The 18,917-nt window shown below is 41.9% G+C and overlaps 1 protein-coding gene across 1 annotated transcript in view; it reads left to right on the top strand.

Annotated features, from left to right (window-relative positions):
* Positions 1-778: 778 nt before the first annotated feature.
* The window catches only part of PPIL1 (peptidylprolyl isomerase like 1), a 24,431-nt gene continuing 6,292 nt past the window's right edge, over positions 779-18,917 (top strand). Inside the window, exons 1-2 of the mRNA XM_007939404.1 lie at positions 779-834; positions 5,884-6,038. Of these exons, the coding sequence (XP_007937595.1) occupies positions 779-834; positions 5,884-6,038 (211 nt within the window). The remainder of the gene's footprint in view (positions 835-5,883; positions 6,039-18,917) is intronic.

Below are 18,917 nucleotides of genomic sequence, written 5' to 3'. Positions count from 1 at the left end.
GCCAGACTTTGTCCCTGATGTTGTCAGAAAGGACCAGTCCCTGGAGAAGGATATCATGCTTGATAAAGTAGAAGGTCAGAGAAAAAGGGTAAGATCCTCAAGGAGATGGACTGGCACAGTGAGTGCAAAGAAAGGTCAAGCATAGCAACGACTGTGAGGATGGCGCATTACCTGGAAGGGTTTTTTCTGTTGTAAATAGAGTCGCTGAGTTTGAACAGACTCTTCTTCATCTAACTACAATAAGAACAGTATTTCACAGGATTGCTTTGTGGGGTAAAAGAGATAGAAAAGTGTAAGCACCATGTAATCCGTACAGAGCCTTCCAAAAGCATTTAATTACAGGTATCTCTTCTCCACTCTTTAAGAGACTAAAGAATTCTCTACCTCCCCTTCTGGTTCCTGCCCAGTTGTAGGACTAGACTAGGATATTCTAGGATTTGAACATTAGGATTTAAGTCCAATCAGAGTGTAGATATGCTGGTGTTCCTGCCGTCCACGCTTAAACAAACCAATCAGATGTTCGGAGAGTGGCCTGATACCGCCTTTTGGAGGCTAGCTTTAATACAGCGTGCATTTTATTTTGTCCTTGCGCCCCCGCCTCTTTTCGCCTAGCACCAGAGCTCTGCGACCTGAGAAGGAAGAGTCTTCCTCTCTCCTTGTCCCAACCCCCAAAATCTTGGGACTGAAAAGGACCGGAAGTGTTCGCGGCAGTGGGGGGTCCCCAGTGAATCGACGCCGGAAGTAGCAATTGCTAGAGAAGGATCCCGCAGGTTTCGCTATGGCGGCGATCCCCCCAGATTCCTGGCAGCCGCCCAACGTATACTTGGAAACCAGGTGAGGGGTATCGGGCCTCAGGGGCTGGGCTGGCGGAAGCGATGCGGAGCCTCGGCCTCGCCAAGGGACTCGCCTCCCGGCGCTCTCCCCGGAGGCCAGCCTCCACGTGGAAGAGCGGCGGCGGTGAGAGTGGTTTGAGGGCTCAGTGGGGACCGCCACCGCCCTCCTTCTCATCGACTTACGCTGAGACCTCAGCAACAGCTGCCTGATTGTCCTCTTCCCGCCACTCTGTTCATTCATTTATTCTACAAGCGTGTATTGAGTCCACAGGCGAGGTACGTAGGATGTGGGAATGGAGCTTACGGAGATGGATGAAACGTACACAGCTCTGCCCTTCGGAGCTCACAGTATAGTGGAGACAGATATGCAGTTAATTACGTGAAAGTACTACATTGTATAAACAAATTGAAATCACAGGAAGAAGCACATTTTCCCCACAATCAGAATGATATAATTAATAATACAATTAAGCACCAAGCAGCTAGTGCCATGTCCCTTACCCTTGGTAATCCTAGCAATTCAAATCAAGTAGATGTTTTTCCACTTCCTCCTCTCCAATTTTAGCAGGGAAAATGACAGGTTTTACAGATTAAAGGAGTTCACCAAAGAAAGCTACACATCTTATTTGGACTTAGTCTGTCTGCCTCATATTTTGGCTTTAACCGTGTTTATTCTGTTGACTCTGGAAAAAATTCAGAGGGATCGTTTCCAAAGGAGGACAAGAGATCCTGTTCAAAAACCTTAACTGACTTCTTGCTGCTACAATATAATGTTTAAATCTCTAAGTCTGACGTTCAAGGTGGTTTTTTCACCTGGCACTTACCTACCTCTCTGGTTACACCTGCCATTCCTGCATCAGCAGCTAGGGCCCAGCCAGAGTCTCTGCTTTCTATTCTTGCCCAAGCTGCTTTCCACAAGAACACAGAGTTCTCTCAGTCCCTCTGTATTTGTTCTATGTGTTTCCGCTATGAGTCAGAATCAACTCGATGATGTTGTTGTATTATGTTAGGTGCCCTTGAGTCAGCTCTGACTGATAGCAGCCCTATGTACAACAGAACAAAACACTGCCCAGTCCTGTGCCAGCCTCATGATCCTTGCTATACCTGAGCCCATGTTGCAGCCACTGTGTCAGTCCGTCTTGTTGAGGGCCTTCCCCTTTTTCCGTTGGAAGAGGTCATCCACTTAAAGATTTGTCTGGTGAAAATCTTATGAATAGCAGGGAAACACTGTCTGATATAATACTGGAAAAACTTGATGACAGTTGGTTTATTTTGGGCTCTTACTCCCTGGCCATCTTCCCCACCTTCTTAAATGGCAAAGTTTTCCTCCTTCAGGCCCTAACTTCGAAATAATTGCTGACTTCCCCAGTTAACATATCTATTAATTACAAAATACAATTAAGATCCAAACAGTATAGAAGTATATAGAGTAAGACATGAAAGCGACCTCCTCCCCATAAACACTATTAGTAGTTTGTTAAATGATCTTTCGATTCTTTTTCTGTATTACATCTAACATCTCTTACTTGTTTTCTTTTTTATCAAAAATAGGTTCATATGGTCTTGCTGTAATTTGCTTTTCTTTCAGCCAGTAATATATAGCTTGCCATAGTATGAAAAAACCAAACTCACTGCCGTTGAGTTGATTCTGGCTCATAGTGACCCTCTTTGGGTTTCCAAGGCAGTAAATCTTTACCAAAGTAGATCGCCCAGTCTTCCTCCTGTGGAGTGGCTGGTGGGTTTGAACCACCAACCTTCTGGTTAGCAGTCAAATGCCTTAGGCGCTATGCCACCAGAGCTCCTTTACCATAGTATGAATATTTCATATTGTACTCATTTCCTCTTTGAGGGATGTTTAAATAGCTTCTTGATTTTTGCTCTAATGCTGGAATACACATTGGATCCTTAGACACTTAGGGTAGTGTCCAGAAGGTAGATACATAGAAGTTGAAATTACTGAGTCAAAAGGTATGTACATTTAAAAATCCAATGAGACTTCTTAATTGTTATTCCAAAAGGTTATTCCCTCTATTTAACATATGTGCACCAGAATATAAGCTCCATGAGGGTAAAAGCATGTAGAACAATGCCTTGCACAGAATAACCATTAATCCATGTTGAATGTTAGTGTGAAGGATGGATCGCAGGCAGAAAGGCCTGGATGCTGTTTTCTAGCACATTTTACATGTATTTGTAGAGTGCTTACAATGTTCAAGGAACTGTGCTAGGCACTGGGTATCCAGAGTGGACTCAGTTCTCATATTCTTACAGCTTAAAATCTAGTGAGTGATGGAGTGGAGGAGAAGACATCTGTCCTAGCTTCTTCCCAATCCTTAATAGTACTGGAAGGGAAAAAAAGTGCTCATCACATTGGGTAAATGCAAAGGTTTGATCAGATTTTGCCTTTGTTGCACCCCTTGCCAAACACACACAAGGTATACTTTTTTTTTTTAATTAATTTTTTTTAACAGGTAGTACATTTACATGGTTCTGAAATAGAAAACGTATTTAAAGCTATTCATTGAAAAAACCTTCCTCTCACCTTCTAAAAATTAAATTTTTATGTGCTTCCAAAGATTTTTCCAAAAGAGTAAAAAGCAAACCTACAGATTGGGAAAAAATATTTGGTAATGACATATCTGACAAGGGACTTACAGCTAAAATTTATAGAAAACTCCAGTACCTCAACAATAAAAAGACAAACAATCCAGTTTAAAAATGGATGGAAGACATGAATGGGCACTTCACCGAAAAGGATATTCAGGCAGCCAACAAACACATCAAGAAATGCTTATGATCATTAACCATTAGAGAGATGCAGATCAAAACAATGAGATACTATCTTGCCCCAGCACTAGTAGCAAAGTTCAACAAGACAGAAAATAACAAATGCTGGTGAGAATGTGAAAAGGTTGGGACTCTCATACACTGCTGGTGGGACTGTCAAATTTCCAGTGTGGAAAGCAGTATGGCAAGTCCTTAAAAAGTTGGAATTAGAAATACCATTTGACCCAGCAATTCCATGACTAGGTATATATCCTAAAGAAGTAAGAGCCAGGACAAGAATAGATATATACACACCCATGTTCACCGCATCACTATTTACAGTAGCAGAAAAATGGAAACAACCTAGGTGCCCATCACCCGATGAATGGATAACCAAACTATAGTACTTACACACGATGGAGGAATACTATGCAACTCTAAAGAATAACAGAATCTGCAAAACACTGCATAACATGGATGAACTTGGAGGATATTATGCTGAGTGAAATAATCACAGAAGGACAGATACTGTATTAGTCCATTGTAAAAAGTCAAGAAAAGGTTTCTATATGGAAGGAAATGGCCTTTGTTGGTTACTAGGGGTGAGAGGGGAGGGGAGGGAACACTGCTAGATAGTTAGAGACAAGTATTGATTTGGGTGAGGGGAAGGGCAGTGTACCAAATGTGAGTGATCAACACGGTGACATTGAGGAAGAGGAAGACAGAGAGAGATGCATGGGATACAGACAACAAAGATGAACCCTCTTGCACATACAGTACTGCATTGTCAGTGAAGGCAAACATTGATCTATGGGTGGATAGGTGGGTGGACAGGCTGAATGACTAGGTATGTCTATGCAGGGGGGAGTGTGCCCATGACCACTTACAGCAGACAGTGTTTCTACAAGTGTTTTTGTATGTTCTGTAAGAACTTCCAGGTATATAGTAGAGCTGACAAGGGACAAAGTTGTAGTCATTTCTGGGCCACAGCCAGCTACCTGGAGGGAACGAGTAGTTGGACCTGTGGGCTCAGGACCATGGTCGCAGGGGACATCAAGCTCAATTGGCATAATAACATACTACACAAAAACATTGTTCCACATCCTACTTTTCTGGCGAGTAGCGACTGGGATCTTAAAAGCTTGCAAGCAGCCATCTAGATGCAACGATGGGTCTCTCCTCGTCCAGAGGAGAGAACAATGAAGAAAAACAAAGATGCATGGAAACAATTAGTCTAAGAGACTGGTACACCCTGCAGTCCTTAGCCTATATGACTATGAGACCAGAAGAACTAGATGATGCCTAGCTACCATTGTCAGTCACTCAGAGAGGGATCTATATAGGAGATCCTGGAGAGAGTGGGAGAACAATGTGGAACAAAACTCAAGATCTAAAATAAAGGCGGGGGGGGGGGGGCTGGTCTGATAGAGCCTGGTGGAACTCCTGAAACTATGGCCCCTAGCTGCCCTGTAGGTCTGGAACTGAACCCACTCCTGTGGCTTCCAGCCAAACAAAAGACAGGCATATGAGCTGAACGTTTATATTAGGTAGATACACTCCTTCGAGAGATCAATCATGAGAGAATAGAAGGAATGTGTATGCGCAGGCAGACAGCTCAGGGAGCAGGAGTGCATGGGAGGGAAGGATACAGGGAAGAGGTGGCTATGGGGAGGAAGTGGGAAAAGAGTTGTTGCAGTGTGGGAAATTGCAGTCAATGTCATGAGACAAAGTATATGAACTGCTGTATGGAAAATGAATTTGCTCTGTAAACTTTCACCCAAATCACAATAAAAATTAAAAAAAAAAAAACAAAAAAAACCTTCTTATCCTTGTCTCTCTCTAGTCTACGCAGTTCTTACCTCCCACTCAGAAACTTATAATTGTATAAATAAATATGAACTCCTGATACTTTAATGCTTTCTTTTCTTTAAATTCAATAAATTAAGTGTAAGATTTGTTTTCTGATTTACTGATTGGTTATATTGCTTCCAGATGACTGGTGACTTATATATATCAGGTATTAGGATTTTGACTTGTCTTCAGTTATTTTGCTTAAAAGAAGTACCAGAAACCTCCACGTATTTTACTCAAAGGTGATAATCTCTGTTCATGTTGATTGTACTGGGTAGTTTGACTGTGCTGAGCCCTGATGAAATCCAGTGGTTGTCACAATTTCATAACTTACGAGCTTGAAAATGAGGCATCCTGGAGTAGTATAGTATGATATTCTTATTTGCTGTGACTCTGTTCTTGATGGAAACTATGCTTTCCTCTCTTCCTACAGCATGGGGATCATTGTGCTCGAGTTGTACTGGAAGCATGCTCCAAAGACCTGTAAGAACTTTGCTGAGTTGGCTCGTCGAGGTTACTACAATGGTACCAAATTCCACAGGATCATCAAAGACTTCATGATCCAGGGAGGTGACCCAACAGGGACAGGTACAGTTAAGAGGACATTAGTTTCTGAACTCTCACTCTGTGATAACTGGAGGATAAAGCAGCCAGAGCTCTGTTTTCTGCATACCAGACACTGGGTTGGTGAATACTCCTGCCCTCCCTATCATACACCCTTCCCCAAACACTGGTACCACTGCCACCAGAAATCATCTCTGAGCCCTGCACTTTATATAGAGTTTTTTGTAACTTCCATGTGTTGTTCACTAAGAGTAAATAATATTTGCCTGAATTATAGTGATCTATAGAGTAGTCTGATCCATCAGAAGTAAAGAAAGATAACATTTTCAGTATTTTGGGGAAATAAAATATTAGGTTCTTTCACTGATTCATTTATTTAGCAAATATTGAGTAACTACTTTGTGTCAAAAAGCACTCTAAGCTCTAGGGATATATCTGTGAACAAAAAGAGATAAAATTCCTGCTCTCGGTAACACAGGATAAGTGTGTGGGGATGCATTTTTGTAGACTGGTCAGGGAAGCCTTTCCTGAAAGGAGGTTATTATAGCAGAGATTTGAATGAAGTGAGGGAATGAAGCTTGCGGCTCTGAAAAGCATTCTGGGTAGAGGGAAGAGTAAGCGCAGAGACTCTGAGGCAGGAAGCTGCCTGCCTCCAAAACAACCAAAGCCAGGAGTTGATTTTAACTCATAAGTACCCTGTAGAACAGGTTAAAACTGCCCTATAGGGTTTCTAAGGCTGGAAATCTTTATGGAAGCAGACTGCCATATCTTTCTCCCATAGAGGAGTTGGTGGGTTTAAACCACTGACTTTTCCAGCTAAAGCTCAGCTTTTTGCAGCTGAGCGCTTAACCACTGCACCATCAGGGCACCTGGAGTCTGAATAGGAGATGATGAAAACATTGGGTTTTATTCTGAGTTAGGGTGAAAACCCTTGGAGAGTTTTGAGCAAAGGAGTGTTATGATCTGACCTAAGCTTTGAAAAAATCACTCTGGTTGCTGTTTGGAGTACAGATATAGGGGCAAGAACAGAGTGGGCGCCCGTTAGGAAGGAGCTGCAATCATCTAGTCTAGAATAAATGGTTGGACTAGGCTTATAGTAAAGAAGGTGGAGAGAAGATGGAGCTGATAGGATTTGCTGACACATGGGGTATTGGGTGTGAGAGAAACAGATAGTCAAGGTTTTTGGCCTACATTTACTGAAATGGGGAAGGCTGAGGGAAGAGCAGATTTAGGAAGGGAAGATCAAAAGTTTGGTTTTGGACATGTCACAAATAGGATATGTCATGGGTTACATTTGAAATACTTAGTGGATATTCAAATAGAGATGTTGAATCATAGCTGAGTATATGAGTGTGGCGTTTTCTCTCTGTTAATACAAACTCTTGGTAGCCATCACTCTAGACGGCTTTCTATTCAGATACCTAAATTAAGATGATGGATGGATGGATAACTAGCTAGATGGAAATATTTTCAGAAGGAGTAAGATATATCATGGGTTCCATTTGAGATACTTACATAGAGATGTTGAGTAAGTAGCTAGGTGTATGAGTGTGGAGTTAAAGGCAAGGCCTGGATGGAGATAAGAGTACATTTGGATGGGAAGTACTAGTGAAACTGATAGGTGCTGACACTTCTCTCTGGTTTTCAGGGCCCCTGATCTGCTTTTTCTCTCTATTTATAAACTCTTGGTAGCCATCATTCTAGACAGCTTTCTGTTCAGATACCTAAGTTAAGAGGATGGATGGATGGATAACTAGCTAGATGATTTATAATTTTAGAAAGAATAGAATACGTCATGGATGCTGTTTTTAAAATAAAACATTATTATTGAATTTTGCATGTATTTAACAGAAAAATTGACTTCCTATTGTGAAAGATGATGAGGAGCTCTGGTAGCTTAGTGCCTAAGGCACTTGGCTGCTAACCAGAAGGCTGGCGGTTCAAACCCACCAGCCACTCCTCGGAAGGAAGATGGGGCAATCCTACTTCTGTAGTGATACTGCCTCGGAAACCCAAGGAGGGGTCGCTATGAGTCGGGGCCGACTCGATGGCACATAACAACAACAACAACATTGTGAAAGATGAGGGAATTAATACTTCAATTTCTACCTGTTCCTATCCTCCCTCTACACCCAATTTTTGTCATTAGTTTTATTTTTACTTTGTAAGAGTTTATCACACTACTATTTCATGACATTCCTAATTCTTTCAGCTGCAGGGTGGGGTCTACATTTCGGCGGGTCCTACGTTCACCACTTGGTTTTTCTGATCACCAGTTCTAGGGAGCAGAATTTTTTACTCAGTCCTACTACCATTGGGTTGATTCCAATTTGTAGGAAGCCTACTGGGCAGAGTAGAACTGCCCAGAGGGTTTCCAAGGCTGTAAATCTTTACAGAGGCAGATTGCTTCATCCTTGTCCCACAGGGCAGCTGGTGGGTTTGAACTGCTGACCTTTTGGTTAGCAGTCAGATCCTTTAACCACTATGCCACCAGAGCTCCTTTTCTGATAGGGTGGAGCGTTGTATTTTTGAGCTTGTTCGTGTTGAGAATTTCTGCCTGTTACCTTTATACTAGACATACAGCATGGTTGGGTATACTCTTCTAGGGCCACGTTATTTCTTTTGGATCTTTTTAGGTAATTCTTCATTTCCCTATGATTTTGAACATGACTTTGGAGAATTCTGAGGCCAGATTCACTCTATCCTTCAATTCAGGGAAAATATTTTGTATTATATTTCTGAATATTGCCTCTGTTTTACTTATTGGATTTTCTATTCCAGGAAACGAGTTACTCTTTGTTTCATCACCTTTGCCTTCTATGTTTAACACATTCCCTTTGATTGGATGAGATGATTGTTTTCCATTTTTCCCAGCATCCACTGAACTAATCTAAGACCTTTCCTGTGTGCCTTCTTTAATTTTCAGTCACGTCTGTTCTGTCCCTTGCCGCTTTAATTTATTTATTAGCTCTGAATTGGTGTCATCTGCTTCTCAATTTGTTTCCATAGCTCTGCAATCTTTTCACCATATTCTGTTGGTTTATTTCTTGTCTTTGAGCCTTTGTTTTATTGGATTCTTATTTCTAATGAGTTTATCTGAAGCTTGAGACAGCCATGGAGAAGTCACTTCTCAGCTCTTTTCCTCCCAGACCAAGTTCCTGAGGTGGTTTTTTTTTTTTCCTTTCTTTCCATCCTTCCTTTGGCTGTGGTATGTCTGCATACATCCCCATGCCATTTCTTTTCATCTCCTCCATGCTTAATGTCTGCACCTGTGTTGTCCCAATTTTATATTTCCTCATATGTGGTGTAGGTGGGTTTTCCTTAACACTCTCCCCACCTGTCTAGGACCAGTTGTCTTCCTATTCAATGCTCGGTTGCTTTCTCTCCATTCTACTTGAGCTTGAAGAGGGGTTGGGAAAGAGACAGCTTGAGCTCCACTCATTCTCAGTAAGTTTTTTGAGGGAGAGCAAGCCTCTGTCCTGTCTCTAGGACACCATTAAAAGGCCTGTACTAGGGCCCCCTCTACTTGCCAGGGATGTCCCTCTGCCCCCAGCCCAGGCTCTGGGTAGTTCCCCGAGTTTGACCTAGTTAGTGCCTCAGAAGGTAGCCAACCCAGGTAGCCTCGCTGTCACTCCTGAGTGCCTGGAAATGTGTGGGCTTCTGCCTTCAAGGGCTTTTCCTTAACTGTTTCAGGGCTATCCACCCGCCCCTCTGTTTGCTTCTCAAAATTGGAGAGTATTTAAGAGAATTCTCAGCATGCCACTCCTTTCCTGATTACTGCGTTTAGGCAGTACAGACAGAATCTTCTATTTCTTTCCTTGGCTGACTCTTCTCAGGAATTTTGGAATAACTTTGCTTCCCTTTTCCTATTGGTTGATGATGGTGAATTTTTGGTTTTTTAAATCTTAATTCTTTTATGTTCGCTTCATCACATATTGGGAGAGGCAGAGTCTGATGCTGCTTCTCCACTTTCTTTATCTGAAGGGTCCTGTTAACATTTCGAGGTCCTTCTGTCCTGTCTTCTTCTTCTCTCTCTCTCTCATTGTTGTTATAAAGTAAATTCTGAATGTCTAACACCAGTGAACTGAGAGGGCCCATGATTAGTGTACAGGAATTGGAAGTCACCCAGGTGTGAGTTGCTCATGTCAGAGCTTTCCTATATTTCCGCAGTCAATTCTCAATCCTTCATAATGTCACATTTCCATGATGTAATTTCAGTGAAATTGAATCACTCAAAAGGTTTCCCAATAATTGTATCCAGCCCCAATTATAATGAATAATTGAGCTTATCCTGCTGGGAGGTTTGTGGTGAGAGTTAGGCCATCCTGGGTTATAAGTTAATGTCTGCTAGCTGGTTAGCTAACTACCAGGGCTTTGAACCAGAATGTACCTGTTCCAAGTCCTGGGTAACACATTCTTTGCTAAACATCGTATCCTAGGGTCTTCAGCAAGTGAATGTACCATTTCCATCCCCAGCCATCCCTTACTCTGACTACTGTGGACCCATGCTCTCCACGGTCTTTCTCTGGTATGTTTTTCCCAGATCTTTTCTGAATCCAAATACCTTTTGACTTACTACTTCATTGTAAGCCATTCTTCTTCCTTTAAATTTCCTTTTTATCATAGTAACTCTATGTTCCTCTGACTCTTTTCTTAGCCTCTGAATCTTTTATCTGTTTCTACTGATTTCTCTCCCTGTCCCACATAAAAGACATGGGCATTCTATTGCATTCTTCTTGAGTTCTCCTGCTCTACATTTAGGCTCACAGTGCTCACCAACTGCTGTGATTGCTGTGATTAATTATATGCTGATTAGTCATGTATAACTCCCACTCTGATTTCCTATCTTCTCTTGGTAGCCCCAGGAACACCTGAAATTTTAACATGTTGAACAGCAAGCTAATATTTGATGAATATTAGCTAGGCATTTGTGGGCTATCTATGCTATTCTAAGACCTGTGAAGAGTACTGAAGCATTTGAAGGCATTATTTTTCCCTCACAGAGCTCCCAGCTCTGCCATGAAGACAAGATATTTGCTATATGAAACAATTAGAAACAATATACAAATGTATGGTGGAATGGTATGGATTTTGTATATAACATGGGCTGAAATAATTCATATGAAGGGAAAAGGCACAGTGGAGTGGGATTAAAGTGGGAAGGAGGCTTATTTTGAGGTAGGCCTTGAGGGAAATGTAGACTTTTAACTCTTGGAGGCCAAGAGAAGGACATTTTGCATCTAGGAAAAGGAGCACAGAGTGGAGGCATGAGTGACAGTCATACTAGGATGATGGGGTTGAGTGGAGTCCACCACCCCAAGTGTTAAGTCTTGTATGCTAGCTTGGCTCTGTGACAATTTGGCCCCGGCTCCATGCCAGGACAAATGCAACAGAAGGTTATTTCTGCTCTAAAATGATTCGTGAATCTCTGAACTGCATGCTGAAGGGGCAATAAAGGAGTAGTTTGGGACAGAGTATACAGAAACCCACTGCCATCAAGTTGATTCCAACTCATAGCGACCCCCTTTGGGTTTCCAAGACTATAAGTCTTTATGGGAGTAGATTTCCTCATCATCTTGCCATGGAGCAGCTGGTAGCTTTGAACCATTGACATTGTGGTTAGCATCCAAATGCCTTACCCACTACACCACCAGAGCTCCTTAGAGTGTACAGAGGGTAGGAGATAAGCTTAGAGTGTCAGATGGGGCCAATTGAGACTTCCAGCCAGAGGCATACAGATTTGATCTTATTAGATGCCATTGAATCTGTTCTAACTCATAGTGACCCCATGTGACAGAGTAGTACTATAGGGTTCTCTTAGCTGTAATCTTTATACAGAAGCAGTTCGCCAAGTCTTTTCTCCCATGGAGCTGCTGGGTGGGTTTGAACTGCCAGCCTTTTAGTTAGCTAACTTCATCATTTTAGATTCTTGAGTCAAAGATAAGAAAAATGACTTAGGAAATTTAATCCAGCTGTGGTATATGACGAGGTATGGGGGTGAAGAACAGAATTGTGGAGGCTGCTAGGCATGACTTTGAATCTTGGCTTCATATGGACACTTGTTAAATGTAGACAAGTAACCTTGTGACTTTCTTGAGCCTTCTTGTCTGTAACTGGTTAGTGTAGTTACAGCACCTTACAGGATTGTCCTAAGTAGTAAATGAACTGATGCTTGAAAAATAGCACAGGCTTGAAACAAAATAAGGGCTCAAAAAGCACTTGTGGTTATTTATTATTTATTTTGGTTGGTAATTCATTTAATAAATAGTTACTGCACTCCTCCTATGGTACTGGCATTGTTCTAAGTGTTGGAGGTATAGTAAAAACTAGTTGTTGAGTTGAGTCAATTCAGATTCCTAGTAACCCATGACAGTTATGCTCCAAAGAGTTTTCACTGGCTAATTTTTTGGAAGTAGATCACCAGGCCTTTCTGCTGAGGTGCCTCTTGGTGGACTTGGACCTCTAACCTTTCAGTTAGCAGGTAAGCACGTTAACTGTTTTAACCACCCAGAGACTCCTATAGTAAATACGAAAGCCTTCATGCAGCTCTCATTCTAGTAGGAGAAATAGACAGTGAACAAATAAGTACATAATATACTGTCAGGCCATGACAAATGCTGTGAAAAAAATAATGTAGTATAAGGGGATAGAGAAAGTTTTCTCAGCCTTGGCACTATCAACATTTTGGACTGGATAATTCTGTCTTGGAGGGCTATCCTGTGCACTGTAAGGAGTCCCTGGGTAGTGCAGATGGTTAAGTGCTTGACTTTTAGCCAAAAGGTTGGTGGCTTTAGCCCACACACAGGGACCTCAGAAGACAGACCTGGTGATCTGCTTCTGGAAGGTCACAGCTTTGAAAGCCATATGGAGCAGTTGTGCCCTGTGGACATGGGGTTGCCATGAGTCTGAATTAATTCAACAGCAACCAACAACACCAACATCTGTGCACTCTAGGATGCAACCCCTGGCCTTTGTCTACTAGACGCCAGTAGAACACCCAGTTGTGACAACCGAAAATATCTCTGGACATTGGCCAATATCCCTGGGGCCAAGGGCAGGCAGAAACACCTTCAGTTGAGAACTGCTGGGACTGGGAGTGAAGGAGGTGCTATTTTGGATAGTATGACTATGGAAGGCCTCTCTGATAGGTAATATTTGAGCAAGCTCTGAGTAAAGTGAAATAGTGAACCGTGAGACACTTAGGGGCAAGAACATTGCAGATAGGGAATAGCAGTCAAAGGCCTGCCTTAGTCCAGGGTGTGCTTAGTGATAGCATGGAGTCCAGTGTGGTTGGCAGATGAGTGAGGGGGCAGGTAGAAGATGACATTGGAGAGTTATGTAGCAGGAAAGTAGATTATGAGAGTCTTGTGAAAACTTTGGATTTTGTTCTAAGGGTCATGAAATGTTTTAGAGGATTTTGAGCAGGAGAGTGCCATGATCTGATTTGTTTTAAAAGGATTCTCCTGGATGCCGTGTGGAGAACAGACTGGTGGGAAAGGGGAAGGCAGGGGTAGAAGCAGGGAGACCAGTTGGAGGCTTTGTTGTTGTCAAAGCTAAGACTGTGGTAGTTTGTTCTAGGGTGATAGCAGAACCAAGACAGTTAGATACTCAGGAGCTGTATTGAGGGTAACATCTGTGAAAGATAAAGGAGAGAAGAAGCAGGGGTCAGAAGGGGGTGTTCAGACAGCAATGCAGGTCTCTTGTTAGGTGCCCGAGGAGTTGGCTCTGACTCGTAGCAACCCTTTGTGCAACAGAACGAAACACTGCCTGGTCTGCTCCATCCTCACAATCCTTTCTATGTTTAAGCCTATCACTGGCAGCCACTGTCAGTCCACCTCATTGAGGGTCTTCCCCTTTTTCGTTGACCCTCTACTTTGCCTTTACTTTACCAAGCATGATACCCTTCTCGAGGGACTGGTCCCGTCTGACAATATGACCAAAGTAGGTGAGACAAAGTCTGGCTGTTCTCACTTCTGAGGAGCATTCTGGCTGCACTTCTTCCAGGACAGATTTGTTCATTCTTTTGGCAGTCCATGGTCTTTTCAACATTCTTCACCAACACTATAGTTCAAAGGCATCAACTCTTCTTCAGTCTTCCTTATTTATTGTCCAGCTTTCACATGCATATGAGGCAATACCATGGCTTGGGTTAGGTCCACCTTAGACTTCAAAGTGACATATTTGTTCCTTAATGTTTTAAAGATGTCTTTTGCAGCAGATTTGCCCAGTGCAATACAACATCTGATTGCTTGACTGCTACTTCCATGGGTGTTGATTATGCATCCAAGTAAAATGAAATCCTTGACAAATTAAATCTTTTCTCCAATTATGATGATGTTCCTTATTGGTCCATTTGTGAGGATTTTGATTTCTTTGTGTTGAGGTGTAATCCATACTGACGACTACAGTCTTTGATCTTTATCAGTAAGTGCTTCTAGTCTCTTCACTTACAGCAAGGTTGTATCATCTGCGTATCACAGGTTGTTAATGAGTCTTCTGCTAATTATAATGCTGCATTCTTCTTTATATAGTCCACCTTGGATTATTTGCTCAGCATAAAAATTGAATAAGTATGGTGAAAGGATACAACCCTGATGTACTCCCTTCCTGATTTTAAACCATAAAGTGTCCCCTTGTTCTGTTTAAACAACTGCATCTTGGTCTATGTACAGGTTCCGCATGAGCACAAAAAATGCAGATACCTTTATTTAACAACATAAATGGCACATATACACATGGACTTTGTCAGAAGGAATACAGAGGAATCAGATTGATTGCATCTGTGATACAAGGCTATGGAGAAACTCAGTATAATCAGTCAAAACAAGGCTAGGAGTTAACTGGAATAACCATTAATTGCTCACTTACAAGTTCAAGTTGAAGCTGAAGAAAATTAAACCAAGTCTATGAGAGCCAAAATACAACCTTGATTTAGAGACCGTCTGAAGAATAGATTTGAGTATTAACACCAGTGACAAGACCAAATGAGTTATGGTATGACATCAAGAGCATCATACATGAAGAAAGTAAAAGTTCATTAAAAAGACAGGAAAGGAAGAAAAGACCAAAATGATGTCAGAAAAGTTGTCAAAAGAGTTGCTTTTAAACATAGAGTAGCTAAAGTGAATGTAAGAAATGATGAAATAAAGGTTGAACAGATTTCAAAGGGTGGCTCAGGGAGACAAAATAAATAATTATAGTGAAATATGCAAAGAGGTAGAGTTAGAAAACCAAAAGGGAATATGCTCAGCATTTCTCAAGCTGAAAGAAGTGAAGAAAAAAATTCAAGCCTCAAGTTGCAATATTGAAGAATTCTATGGGCAAAATATTGAACAATGCAGGAAGCATCAAAAGAAGATGGAAGGATACAGAGTCATTGTACCAAAAAGAATTGGTCGACATTCAGCTATTTCAGGAGGTGGCATATGATCAAGATCTGATGGTATTGAAGGAAGAAGTCTTTCAATGCAGGTCTAACACCTGGGAATGAAGAAGGGGAAGAGAAGGTGCCAGCAGAGGAAAATGAGTTGCTGCCAGTGAAGTGGGAGGAATACCAGGAAAACATAGAGTTATGGAGATCAAGTGAAGATGGTATTTCAAGAAGAGGGACATCAACTGACACATGCTGCTCATGGATCAAGTAAGGTGAGGCCTGAGGATTGACCATCGATTGTGACCTGGAAGGGTCACTAGTGACCTTGACAAGAGCAGAGTCAGTGTCCTGATGGGGGCAAAAGTCTGAATTGAAAACTGTGGAGCCACCAAGTGTGGATAGCTTTTTTGAGGATCATTTTTCTTGAAGGAAAGCAGAGAAATAGGGGGCTACTTGGAGGATGTGGAGTCAAGTGAGGTTTTTTGTTGTTTTCTTTTTTGAAGATGAGAGATAATAACTTCATACACTTACAAAAGCAATCTACTAAAAAGAGAACAATTGATATAGAAGGATAGAAAATTGTAGTTGCAAAATTCTTTAAAGATGAGTGGGATTAGGTACATGCTGGTGGCATAGTCATATGAATAGTTTATTCATACACCATATTAATAACATGAAAGTCCCCAGGTGGTACAGATGCACTCAGCCACTAACTGAAAGATTGGAGGTTCAAATCCACCCGGAGGTGCCTTAAAGGAAAGGCCTGGCAATCTATATGGTAAAGATGGGAGATAATAACTTCATTTGCCCTGGTGAATCAACAGCAGATCCTCTATTCTCCCTTTCTATTCTGTTGCTAGCAAAGTGATTGTATCAGTTAGGATTGCTTTTGGTGCAAGTAACAGAGACCTCAACAATGGCATAAACAGGTTTTGTTTTTTTTTTCCTATAACAAAATTTCTAGAGTTGAGCAGTTGCTGACATTCATTCAGCTACCCAGCAGAGTTTTTAGGGCCCCAGCAAGCTTGCTCTATCCACTCCACTGTTCTTAGTATGTTGACCTCTGATGTCAAACATGTTGCCTTATAATTGCAAGATGGCTGCCAGTGCTGCACCTGACATCACCTCTGCTTTCACAGAAGGAAGATGGGGAAAGGGCTGAGTGAAGGACAAAGGAATGTCTGTCCCTTTTTATCAGGAAAAGCTATAGCTTTCCCGGAAACTTTATTGAGCAGTCTTCCATTTATCCATCAGTAAGTCAGAAGAGAGTTTTTTGTCACCCCTAGCTACAAAAGGAGCTAGTCCTTGTCCCTGAGGTTGAGGCAGGCAGTGGAAAAGGGGTTGAGAATGTTAAGGGACAACTAACTTGCAGTGTCTGTTAGAACTCTGTTGCAGAACAGAGGCTCTGATTGGCTTGGTCAGTCACTCCCTGGTATGAGTGTGCCCATTTGGCAGAGCTCTCTTTATGGATCACTGGCCCACATGTAGCTGCTTTGGGGCTAGATATTAATGTGGTTTCATCAACTGTGGCATGGGAGGGGAGGGGACAAGGAGCACCAAGTATCTTGTGTAAGAGACCACTCTGCACGTCTTAGGCATCTCTCCAGCTCACCTTGGGAGGTTTCCATCATCATCATCAGAGGCAAAGGTCTTGGACAAGAAAAAAAATATGTGTGTATATGTACGTGTGTGTGTGTGTGTGTGTGTATGTAAAGAAACAGAAAACACTGGTCATGAAGGAGAAGAATTAAGAAATTTCAACTGCATATGAGTCGGGGCCGACTCGATGGCAAACAACAACAACAACAACAACCAATAAAAATTTAAGACTTCTGTGCATCAGAGCACCCCATAAGAAAGTGAAAAGATTTGACCAGGAGAAGGAATTTGCAAAGCACTAAGTGGCATAGAGTTAGTGTCCAGAATGTACATAAAAGTATGAAAATAGCAACCATTCAGTAGAAAAGTGGTTGTTGACAGAGGAGGAAAGCTAACTAGCAGGAATTATGCGCAACTTCAGGGAAGCACAGATAGGGTTTTAACCACCCCAAGAGATCTGTTACCTCTTAGACTAGCAATGTTAGAAAGTCTGCCAAAGGGACCTAGAACACAGTAACAACCCTATGGTGGGGTTTCAGGTGTACATTTGTTCAACCTCTTTGGCAAGACTTTTGAGAAAATGTAGCAATGAAATACTCATAAACCATGAGCCTGCATGTCCATCATTAGGTATATTCCCCCCAAGAGCTCTCACACTCATGTTTGAAGAGACAGTATGATGAGAAAAGATAAGACATAATGTTATAATCATACCAAGGAATGAATACTACAGAGGCTGCATGCAACAACTTGAAAGAGTCTTAACAAGCAATAGTAAACATAAAAGCTAATTATATGATACCATTTTATACACTAAAGGGCTCTGGTAGCATGGTGCCTAAAGCACTTGACTGCTAGCCAGAAGGCTGGCAGTTCAAACCCACCGGCCACTCCTTGGAATGAAGGTTGGGCAATCTACTTCCCTAGTAATACTGCCTCGGAACCCCAAGGAGGGGTCGCTGTGAGTCAGGTCTGACTCGATGGCACATAACAACAACAACATTATATACACTTAAAAACATGCAACACAATTGTACATTTTTCAGGGATATGTACATATGTAATAAAAATGAAAATGCATAGTAATTACAACACTCAGAATCTGGTTACCTGAGAGGAAAATGCAGTTATTTGAAACAGTTGTCACCTCTTGAGAGAATGGGAGGTGGGCATGGGATCTTCAGCTGGATTTGCAGTACTTCATTTTTTGAGGTGGGGGGAGGGGAATGTCACAGTTGTTTCTCATATTATTCTTTGAATATTTTTTATGTCTGAAATATTATATACACAGAATAAATGTTTTTAAAGAGAGGAAAGAAGAGTAAAAGAATCTGGAGAGGGTAGAGGTTAGAAAACAGGTCTGTGCCTGTCTCAGTTGTTCCTGTGCTGGACTGCGCACCCAGCAAGGTTGTAACTGCAAACTGGCCTTTGTAACAGATTATGGACATCTGTGAAGCATGCTCTGCACAGAGAAACTCTTTCATCACTCCTTGTCCCCCTGCCCACTCTCCCTTATTCCATATGCCCAAAGGAATGTTTTGATTGGAATTATTTGTCTTTCTGACATTTTGCTGCAAACCCTACTGAGTTGAATTGACTTATGAAAAGATATCATATTATGGGTTAAAAAAAAAAGAGGTCTATAGAGGCCCAACTTGGAAGGAAGGTTGGGCAATCTACTTCCGTAGTGATACTGTCTCGGAAACCCAAGGAGGGGTTGCTGTGAGTCAGGGCCGACTCGACGGCACACCACAACAACAACAAACTACACAGAGGCCCAAACAAGTTGTAGTTGGTCAGACTATGCCTAGTCAGGCAAAAGGGGCCTCCATGCTATTTCCTCTTCATCTCCTTCTGATTGCTTAAGACCCAGGCTTCATCTGCGATTCCTGATCAGCCTGTCCCTGAATCCTCTTTTTTTTTTTTTTTTT

Source organism: Orycteropus afer, unplaced genomic scaffold (assembly GCF_000298275.1).
Source record: "Orycteropus afer afer isolate SDZICR_OR568_19922 unplaced genomic scaffold, OryAfe1.0 scaffold00059, whole genome shotgun sequence".
NCBI lineage: Eukaryota > Metazoa > Chordata > Mammalia > Tubulidentata > Orycteropodidae > Orycteropus > Orycteropus afer.
Note: the sequence above shows the minus strand (reverse complement) of the source record. Positions and strands in the feature narration are given on the sequence as shown.